The sequence below is a fragment of the Pinus tabuliformis genome, chromosome 4_2 (assembly GCF_031772625.1).
Source record: "Pinus tabuliformis cultivar Carrire ecotype Pingquan chromosome 4_2, CPIR1, whole genome shotgun sequence".
NCBI classification, from domain to species: domain Eukaryota; kingdom Viridiplantae; phylum Streptophyta; class Pinopsida; order Pinales; family Pinaceae; genus Pinus; species Pinus tabuliformis.
The window spans coordinates 852,061,675-852,073,388 of record NC_142304.1 but is presented as its reverse complement, the minus strand read 5'-3'; the positions used below and the strand labels follow the sequence as shown (position 1 = coordinate 852,073,388).

General features: G+C 36.5%; 1 protein-coding gene across 1 annotated transcript; it reads right to left on the bottom strand.

Annotated features, from left to right (window-relative positions):
* Positions 1-2,888: 2,888 nt before the first annotated feature.
* LOC149172345 (uncharacterized) lies at positions 2,889-6,366 on the bottom strand. Its single transcript, XM_089426284.1, has 2 exons — positions 3,522-6,366; positions 2,889-3,214 (listed from the first exon to the last, which is right to left on the bottom strand). The coding sequence occupies exons 1-2, from the start codon at positions 6,364-6,366 to the stop codon at positions 2,889-2,891; spliced, it is 3,171 nt and encodes a 1,056-aa protein (XP_089282410.1).
* Between the last annotated feature and the right edge of the window lie 5,348 nt (positions 6,367-11,714).

The following is an 11,714-nucleotide window of genomic DNA, read 5'->3' as shown; positions in this document are numbered from 1 at the left end:
GAATTTATTGATAATGTAGGTGCTTCACATGTGCATATGTTAAGATTCGAACCTATACCACTTGGGCCAGGTACTATGGAAAATTGTGCTCACTTGAGTAAAGCATTTGCCTAAAAGTTGTTTGATTGTCTTACTAATGGACTTACATATTTTCAAGTAATCAATACAGAAAATTTTTTCATTCCTCATTTTACTTTGAAAAAGTGAATCAAAGGGACTTTGAAACAAAACTATGGTCGAGATGTCTATATGAAAAATTTGATACCAAATATTCAACAATAATTGATACAGAAAAATGTGAAGGTGAAAAGAAAGATTCATTATTACTCTACATGAGGCTATCAAAAGAACAAATAGTTGGAACATGGGAACAATATGGAGGAGAACCTCACTGGTGTGACTCTCACCCAAATTTAATTAAATTGTGGAAAATTGTTCTTAGTCTTCTTTATCGGGCCAACATGATTAGTTGTGAAAAAATTTATTCTTTAAGTTGAATTGAGTAAAAAATGATGATAGGTCTATACTTTATCTACCACCTCAAAAATTGCACCAAGTAAATTGGAACATAGTTTATGAAACATGGGCAAGCATCAGACACGAACAAACTCTCTCACCTCAAATTTGTAATATTCAATACTTTGAATAATGCATTTAAAAGAGTATTTTATATCAATATGTAAACTTATTATCTTTATATCTATTTAGTTAGCACCAACTGAAGTTGTGTCTAATTATTTAAATTTAATTTGAAAATTATGAAGATATGTTTTGAAAAATGATATTGTTAACTTTTTTATAATTAATAGGTTATAAAATTGTGATTTTACGTATAATGTTTTAAATTATTTTAGAGCTTCGTATGAAAACAATAATTTATTTTAGTTGGTTTGCATAGAAAAGCTAAATAAATTTTACTTTACAATTTGAAATGTAAACTTACTCTTCAAATTTGATCTCTAGTTGGGAGGTCCGGTTGTAAAGTTTAAACCCTAGACAATGTCATTTGATGCTTTAAACTCACTTTGGAATTTTTTAAAATCCAAATCACTAATTCTAAAATGAGCCCTGCAATCCAATTCCTCCCATTTTTCCATCTATAAAATACTAAAATAAATAACAAATTATATAATAATTCAAATAAACTTATTGTTTTTATAAGCCAAAATTATCTAATAATAATCCAAAACTCCATATCTTTTTAAAAACACATAAAAATTAAGTATATTAACTATTTAAATATATTTTCAATTTCAATAATATTTTTCCAAATTATTATTTGAAAATTAATTCAAACTTATTAAAACTCAAAATATTATGATAATTGAAAATCGTTGATATGTAAATAAAGTACGGATGGTTGAGACCTCAAGTCAAACCCGTTGCTACCTATTTGGTTTGGTTCCAGTGATTGAGAATTATTGATAATTTACATGAGCTCTGCCGTTTTAGTTTGCTAAATATTCTTTATAAAAAAAAAAGAAAAGGAAGAATCAACACCCATGATGTTGAATACCCTTTGATCCTCGTTATTGACAAAGGCTGAAAAAACTGAATAACTCTTGCAGTAATTTCCTCATGGCAATTGGTAATTTTTATCACATAAAAATAAATATTTATTAATAACGATTAATATATTTTTTAAGCTTTCTATTTTTGCTCGTATTCTATACTATGGTGTTAAAAGTTTACACCCGGCTGTAATTCTCAACAAAAAGCTATGTATTTATGACTCGCATGGATTTGAAATGCGTGGGAATTGATTTAGAACTATCTATGTCAAAGTGAATAGATCGGACAAAATGAACCCAAAGATACTTTTAGAAATTAAAACCATGTACCTGAGGACAAAGCGTTATAAGAGGTTTGTTGGACAAAGTATTATAGGAGGTTTGTTGCCTCCTAGGCTACATGTGGCCCTGGGCCATTGTCTTTACGCTATGATATTTTGAGTGGCTGGGTTTAGGAAAACCCACCCTTGAGAGGAAGAGGAGTTTAGGAATATCCATTCTTCAAGGAGATAAAAGAAGGAGATCTCAAATTAATTAGACATGTTTGAGGTTTTTCTGTCAAAGACTAATGAATGAAAGGAGATCTGATGTTGTTCTGAAATGAAAAATGTTAATATGGGTTAATAAATTGTATATAAAAGAAGTTATTATTATCTAATTTTAAAGTCACGGCCAAATCAGACACCAAATTAGTGTGAGATCTTTTTGTTTGTGGAACAAAGAGTTAATATATGCCAATAAACTGAGATAAAAGAAATTATTATTATTATTATCCAATTTGACTGCTAAGTCTATAAAGGCATACATACTCTATCTGCTCTGGTTTTGAACCTATAATTTTTAGTAGGAAATACATGCTCTTAACCATTAAGTTACTCATCATTACAACCTTAAATCAGAGGAGAATTAAAACTTTTAATTAGAAGGGTATGCAGAAAACAAATTAAAGAGAAAAATAATGAAGATTCTGAAAACAAATTAAAAAGAAATAAAAAAACAGAAAAACTGATTCAGATTCCCAAAAACAGAAAAACTGATTCAGATTCCCATTATAAAGAAATACAGAAAACAGAGGAATCTGAAGAAATACAGAAAACAGAGGAATCTGAAAGCAAAACTGATTCAGATGCCCATTATAAGGAAATACAGAAAACAGAGGAAATTCAACGCAACAGGGATTCAGATGCCTTGGTTGTATACATTTTCGCAACTTACTTCCTTCAAAATAAACGTAGGGACTTTGAGGTTGGAAGCTCTTGCACATAGATGCTAAAAGGGCAGATGGATATGGATCTTCAGTCAACCCTGAACTGCCTGGATGAGGATGAGAATGCCTTATTCCAATCATATCCCGGGGTCAAATGTGAACCATGAAAATTATTGCCTGGGACTGAAATATGTTAGCATTACTACTACCTGGCGCATAGTAGGTCTTAGGACACTCTGCTCTTGTATACAGAGCAGAGCCACTAAGAATATATGCAGGGCTTCCTCCACTGGGACGTTGATAAGTCTGGGATCAATAATCTTCATAACTTCTTGTCTGTTCCAATTGGTCATCTTCTTCACCCACCCTGTGATGTTCATATCCTCTTCAAATTGGCTTTCACCCACCGCCTTTTTGCCAGTGATGAGCTCAAGCAGAACCACTCCAAAGCTGTATACATCACTCTTCTCGTTCACTTTCATGGTGTATGCATACTCTGTAAATTCAACATCCAATCTTAAATGGTATGCTACAGCAAAGGCCAGTGGCAAAACCACTGTAAAATAAGCAATACGCATACTATGAAGCACTTTTGACTTCTATACAGTTGCTTTTATTTATAATGCAGCGCTGCTCTGCCTCAGCATACTATGTTTATAATTGGCAATAACAGATGATGGATAGACTTCAATAACAGACCATAGAATTTCGGAAAGCTAGCAGCTCAGTTAAACTTTCAGGCGACCCTCCACTAAAATTAGAAATCGACGTTTTCAAAATTCAAAGATGAAACAACCACTTACCTGGAGCTATGTAACCAAAGGTCCCTGCAACTGAAGACATATATTCCGACGTACCAGATAGATGCAAGAGTTTGGCTAGGCCGAAATCTGCAACACGAGCTTCAAAGTTGGAGTCCAAAAGAATATTGCCGGACTTTACGTCGCGATGAAGGATGGCCAGCCGACAATCGTGATGAAGATAGCTCAACCCCTGCGCAGTTTCCACTGCAATTTTGTACCTGGTGTTCCAATCCAGAGGCATGGCATTGTTTCCATGAAGCAACTTCGCCAGGCTTCCGTTCGGCATGTACTCATACACCAGAAGATTGGTGTCATGGTTGAAGCAAAACGCCAGCAATCTAACAACATGTCGATGGCGGATTCTGCCCAGAGTTTTGATCTCTGCAGAGAAGCCATGAGCATTTGAAGAGCCTATCCGCGTAAGTTTTTTCACTGCAACAAGTTCCCCATTGGGCATGATTCCTTTATACACAACACCCTCTCCTCCTTTGCCGATGACATTCTCTTCTTTAATGCATTCCACCACGTCATCGATTCCAAAGCTGAGTGTTTGGAAGGCCGTCATCTTCCATGGCCTGCCCTCGCTATCTTTTTTCTTAATTGTGACTGCTCGAATTGCCAACACCAACGAACAGAAGAAGAGAATTCCAAGCGCTAAGAGAGGCGAGAGAAGTTCAAGCTTGATGTGTACTCGGACGGGCAACCCTTTGACACTAGAATTACAGTTGCCCAACTGTTCTCCGCACAAGTAGTGGTTCCCTGCAAAAGAGCTTGCTTTTAAACGAGATAATAGACCGCCCTCTGGCACAAGACCGGAAAAGTTATTGAAAGAGAAATCCGCGGAGATCAAGCTCGCCATTGCATCAAATTCCTTGAAAAGGCTCCCGTTGAAGTGATTTCTGGATAGGTTTAGAGAGTAGAGAGATCTTATCATGGTGATTTCCTCTGGGAGGGGACCGCTGAATTCGTTCTGACTAAAATCAATTTCTGTCAGATGAATAAAGTTACCAATATCCTTATGAATCTTACCAGAAAGTCTGTTTTTGCTGAAGTCGACAATTTCAATCTGGCTCAGACCACCAATGTCTAAGGGAACTTCCCCAGACAATCTGTTTCCCCAGAGTTTTAAAGAGTTTAGACTGGCCATCCTTGTGATTTCCAGTGGGATGGGACCGCTGAATTCGTTCTGGCTGAGATCAATTTGTCTCAAAGAAACACAGTTACCAATTTCCCTGGGAATCATACCAGAAAGCTTGTTTGCGCTGAGATCAATGTATGTCAGATTACTACAGTTGCTTATCTCACTGGGAATCATTCCCGAAAGCATGTTCTTGCCGAAACCGATATGTTCAATTTTACCCAGACGGACTATATCTGAGGGAACGTTACCATACAAGCTGTTTGCGCTGATATCAAAGTATGTCAGAGTACTGCAGTTGCTTATCTCCCTGGGAATCATTCCGGAAAACCTGTTTTTGCTGAAATCGATCTCTTCAATTTTACCCAGTCGGCTAATCTCTGGCGGTACATTACCTGTTAGTTGATTCCCATCAATCATAAGCTGCAGCAAATCAGATAATTTCCACATGGACGAAGGAATAGATCCATTCAAACGATTATTGGAAATTATCATTGTCTGTAAAGTCGAGGATACATTATTAATTACATAAGGGATGCTCCCACTGAGATTATTGTTGTCCAAGTTGATCACAATCAGCAAGGGTAAGTATAGCAAGCCTTCAGGAATCGAACCATTCAAATAATTTTGCCCCATGTAGACTTCAACCAGCGAATCGCATTTGCCGAGAGAGTCAGGAATAGAGCCGACAAATGAATTATTTGTTATATCTAAGATCTGTAGCCTTCTGCCCTTGCAGAGATTCGGAGGGATGGAACCAGTGAGCCTGTTGGAATCAAGATGCACTTCTACTAGCTTTCCACTTACGCCCAGTTGCTGTGGCACGAGACCTATGAAATTATTTCCCGAAAGCCACAAAACCTCCAAATTTGGCAAGTCCCCAATGAGAGATGGAATCCTGCCCTTTAGTGCATTATAGGACAGGTCCAACATCCTCAACTCTCTTAGCTCCGCGAGTTCCACGGGTATTTCACCAGAGAGATGGTTATCAAATAGATACAGGGTTTTTAAGGTCACAAGCTGGCCGAGTTCCACGGGTATTTCACCAGAGAGATGGTTATCAAATAGATACAGGGTTTTTAAGGTCACAAGCTGGCCGAGTTCCACGGGTATTTCACCAGAAAGACTGTTAACAGATAGATACAGGGTTTTTAAGGTCACAAGCTGGCCCAGTTGAGGAGGGATAGGGCCTGTGAGGCGACAATCGGACAGATCGAGTTCTAGAAGGTTGCTCAAATTTCCTATCTCAGAAGGAATCCCACCATCTAATGAATTTCCCCACAAATCAAGTGTTTTCAAATTCCCCAGTTTTCCAAGCTCTCCGGGTATTTTTCCACTCAAACTGTTTCTACCGATTGAAAGATATTCCACACTTTTTAGGTTCCCATACTCACCAGGAATGCTGCCCGAGAAGAAATTATGTTCGAGATCAAGATGGTTGAGCTTCAGGAGATAGGCCAGATCCAGTGGCAACGCCCCTGACAAAGTGTTGTAAGAGACGTCGAGGACCTCAAGGTTCCTCAATTTTGATATGTTTGAGGGAAGACTTCCAGTGAAGAAGTTAGAGTAGACGTCGAACACCTTTAGATTCCTCAAGTTTGATAGATTGGAGGGGAGGCTGCCATTGAGGGCGTTAATGGAGAGGTCGAGCAATCTGAGCGATGACAAATTTGTGACTTGAGTGGGGAATGAGCCTGAAATATCCATTGATGAGAGATTTAGAGCCACCACTCGACTCATGAGGTCACAATGGACGCCAGTCCATGCGCAATGGGTGGTGTTATGAGAGAGTGTCCAGGTATGTAACATGTTGTGAGGATCAAGGAGGGCTGCTTTCATTGAAATGAGCGCATTGGCATCTCCATGGATTGATGAATTACGGAGGGCAGATGATGATGGGTGTAGAAACAGGGCGAGGATGCAAAAAGGCAAGAGAACGGAAAGATTTTGCAACCTCATAGTGCAGTGCAGTGAACGGAGATACATAATTAAACACAGATTTATAAAATGCCGTAACCAATGTGAGATGCAGAGTAACACATGCCAGTAACCCATTTAATATAAACACAAACATAAGGCACGGACACCGCAGTAGACTTGGAAATAACAGAAGTCAACTCAACTGTAGATTGCCGGCCCATTCAAATAACGGAATTCAGCTTTTGAATTTCCTAATGTTCTATCGATTCTCCTTTGACCGTTTCCAGTTAAAAACGGATGGACTTTAATCTTTCTTCCTAATTTTTTATTTTATAATAAAATTACAAATAAATTGAATTTTTATTAAAATACTAAATAACAAACCATAAAAACTATAGGCCAAAAACAATACGATTTTATAAAATTCTCATTAAAATAGGTTTTAATTAAATACCTTATTTATATTTCACTACAATAATAATAATAATAATAATTTAGAATAAAGTTATGATTTAATTAGTTTAATGATTTTATTTTTTTTTAAATTTTAACCAGTTAATATGTATTATGAAGTGAGTATTTTGATGTATTATGAATTGACGATATTTATCAACTATTTATTTTATATATTCATCACTAGTATAAAAAAATATTAAATAATTTTAAATATACATGTAAATGGAGGTGAAATATTTCATCAAAAATTTAAATCCACTAAAAATTTAGCATGTAACCATTCAAAATATTATCTTTCAATTTATATTGTTCAAAGTATTCAATAAGAAAAGTTTTATTTAAGTTTAAGTTTTTAAACTTATGATAATAAGTTTAATATTTTATGACCAATGAGGTGATTGGTAAGCTAGAGTTTGTGCTTCAGTGCCGCTCTTTGAACCAAAGATCAAGGTTTGAATAGATGGGTGCACCGAAGTAGAAATTGATAAAGGAAGAAGAGGCGGCTCTTCGAGCAGGAATACAAAAATATAGCCCTAGTAAATGGTCTGCAATATTCAAGAATCCCACCCTAAGTTGTTATTTTGAATCACATTCTAATGTGGATCCCAAGAGATCAACTGTAGTGGAAAAATAAATAGTCTCTATGATAGGTGAAGCCCTGCCCCTGCCGGATGAAACACAAGCCAATATGGTACATACCCACTCTCCTTTTAATTCTCGTAAGCAGAAGATAGCTCTGGAAAAATTTTGTAGTGGGGTTGCTCTTTCCCCTATGTTAAGGCCAATGCCTCTTATTTATTGACCTTCTTGGTATTGGTAAGGCCCCTAGCTCCTCAAATTTATTTTCAGATCCTTGTCAAGCTTCCCTCTGGGTAATCGTTGATCCTTGGGGTTTGTTCCACATATTTAGTATGAGACCTCAAGCTTTCCCTGGAGCTCCAAGTGGGTATTCCCTTAATCATGCAATGCCTTCTTTTTGAAGGTAAGGAGTTGGACAATTCTTCCCCTCTTTCAGTCTATAATATTGGTAAAGATGTCACTGTTTATATGGTCCTATGTTTATGAAGGGGGGCTATGGGAAATCCTTCCTCCTCTTGAGAATTTTCTTATAAAGATGTCCATGCTCAACCCCCCCCTAAAGGCATCTTAGTCTAGAGCAATTCCTCAACCATTTCTTGTTGAAAAGTTCAAGGAAGTTCCCCCCTTAGAAATCTCTAACCCTCTTCTTGAGGAACTCCGTCAGATCTTTGCAGAGAAAGCCCTTGTATATCATTTTTGTTGAAAAGCCAAGTAAAATGCGTACAAGAACAATTATGAACTAACGATAATTATTTGTGAATTTATTAGAGCTTCTTTAATTCATCTTCTTCATCAATTAATTACACTTCAAAAATCCAACAAATAGCAAAGACAAGAAAGTAGAGATCATAGGGCACAATAACAAGAGACAACAAAGTTTAGGTCAGAGACTAGGACAAAAGATCTTGGATAAGTAGGTTCTCAGACCACTAAAAAATTGTTTGGATTATCCTTCTAGATCTCGGCCTAGCACCATATTTTAGATCACAAGAATAGGAAGTACATCTCGGACCACCAGACTTCAGATCACAAGTATAATGAGAAGATATTGGACCACCAGACTTCAAATCAAAAGTATAATGACCAAATCTCATACCACTTCACATAGGAGAATAGATGAGTAATGTATATGTGATCGAATTGCATTTGAAGTAGGACGAATGGAGCTCTTTTTATAGCGATCATTAGATCCGAATGGGTGACTTTCTACGAAAATTGACTTAACCATCTAAAAGGGTTGATCTAATCCAAATGAGTGTGTTTCTAAGCAGCCAAATTGGACGACTTAGCACATGAGGAGCCACTTGTAATTATAAATTAAATAATATTTTCTTCTTTTCAAAAATATATTTTTTACCAAAAAAAGAACAAGATAGTAATTTTATGAAGACCGACCATAGCTATAATTCCAACACTCCCTCTTAGGTAGGGAGGTATTCATAATCACATTCAAGATGTCAAAATAGTTGAAAGGTTTGTTAAGGAAATATCAATATTAGATCAACATCATCAATAGTTCATCATTACCAACATCAACCACACCGTACCAGATCGTCATGGTATTATTCATGCATGATCTACCCAAAAGACAACTAAAAACTAATGTCTCACAATCATGTTACCAATCATATCCATACATAGTCTACTAAAGAGACCTTAATCAAATTCACGCATGCTTTCTATTAAAAACACACATGGAGAAGACACCAGATAAGATAAACGTGAATTACATTTAGTCACAAATGATATAAAATTATAATACATTCAAATGACCCTTGGTTTCCTTTTACCAAGTTGTCTCTTGGACTCCAGTGACATTTCACATTCTACACCAACCCTTAGTGGATTAGGTGTCCAACTTTCACCCCTTTAATCTGAAGGGGTATATACGAGTCCAAGAACATAGCTATAACAAAAAATACAACAATGCATGACAATAATAGATTGAATGTGCTCTCTCAAATGAAGATCTAAGGTAGGAAAACTCGAGGTCTTAACCGACGGTGGGTTAAGGATGACCACCAACACTAGAATTCTTAGTACAGTTCCCGAAACTCTTCCAAATCTAGCAAGAAGTTGAAGTCTTCTGCTAGAGGAAGTGCTCCCAATTTTTTTTTTAAAAGGGAGACAATTGGGGTCTCAACCTGGAATGCTTAGTGATGTTGTCGAAACTCTTCCAAATCTAGAAAGAAGTAGAAATATTTTGCTAGAGGAAGTGTCCCTAATGCTTTGAAGAGGGAATCCTTCAACCTGGAAAAAGGGAGGTCTAAAACCTACTGTGGTTTAAGCACTGTTTAAGAAATGCCACCAACCAAATACATGCTTAGGGGCTTCTCCGTGTATGGCTACAACTTTGAATCTAGGTATGCTTGTCTTTGGTTGTAGGCTTAGGCATAGGTTCAGGTTGTGGCTCAGGCTCACTTGATTTATCTTTGAAAATTGTAGATGACCAGCAATTCCTCCTCTGTCACATACAAGGTGAGAAGATGAAGAGATATGAACTGCAAGACTTTTCAATATATGGGATAGATCATGTTGTATGAGAAAAATATCTTCTTGGTTGTTGAATCCCATTGCCAAGAAGCAATCCATCCAAGGTGAATTTTTTTTCTTACAAGGGGCTTGTTTCTAAAGCATTTGTTTTAAGAATGAGTGTGCTAACCACAATGCTTGCACGAATGAGGATCAAAACAATGATCTTTTACATGTCCAACTCAGTCACAATGTTTGAATTTCACAATCGTTGTTGTGGAGGAGGAGAAGGAATAGGTGAAGATGAACTATCCTGAAGAAATAAAACACTCTGAAATTTGATGGGCTTTGTGTAGTTTGGAATATGAAAAGACACTTCCTTATCATATCCAAGAGTTTTTCTATGTTTGTTGTTGAAAAACTCTTCCCAAGGTATGATGATTGGCTTGGGAAGTCCAGGATGAATTTTTGCATCTTTCTGCATGTCTACTCCTAAAATGGGTACTGCATTAACAATTTCTTGTTGCTAATGGGAATATCTCTCAATATAAAATAAAGGGTTTTTATGAAAAAAAACAAGTTCAAAATGATGCCTATTCTATTGTAGCTCTTCTTGTTGGAATTGATATTCAAGCCGCAAAAATTCAATCTTTTCTTGTGCATTTTATAGACAAACATGAATGTCAGCAAGAGTAGTTTTCTTCATTTTGACAGTGTTGTGAGCAATAGATAGAATTAGAGTGCTCGATAACTCTAATAATCCATGAATTTTCATCATTATTCAAACAACCTAAGTCAACAAATGACAAAAAATGTACTTGTAAAGGAAGATAGCTAGCAATGCAATATTCTTCAAAATTAAATATGCTCAATGATAAAAGGGAAATATTCTCAAAAGAAGGATAATTCCATTACTATTTGAAGACTCCTCTCAAATTCAGAGAGAAGGAAACAATGTCACCTTGAACATAAATACCACTCTTTAGATTAGACCGCAAAATAACAAAAAAATCAGTATCATGTCCTTGGAGGTCACAAAATAATATGAAGGGCGTGCAAGTTGTTTCTTAAAGAAACTACTTATTTACTAAATGTGCATGGAGTTTTATCAACTTTGATATTCTTCCTTTAATTCACCGGGGCCAAACCCAACGATGGTCATTTTAATCTATAATGGCACTTTCTTCTCGAGCTATTTTCTTAAAGAATGGGGGTTGCGAATCTAAAACTATAAAAAAATGAAGAAATTGATGCTTTGACAAGGCACTAGTTTGAACGCATTTTTCTTAAAGGTGAAATCCCAGAATGTAATTTTGAGAGCAAACCACTTTTGCAAGGCCATAGAAACACGAAATTTGTAGGTTGTAACCACTATTTTCTATGAATTCAATTGAAATATCCTCCAAACACTTGTAGGAAATTTTGGATCGGCTCCTAGCAGGTCGAAGCATCCCTTGTAATTGCTTGCACAATGACAATTTTCATGCAATCCCACACACTTTGAGTGGATTATGAGCGAGGCCTTGGTGAAGAGGGACACTGACATTTCCAAAGAGTGCTTGGTGAGTCTTGGCACCTTCGACAATGCCAACACATCAACATCAAACAATGAGCACATGAACCTACCA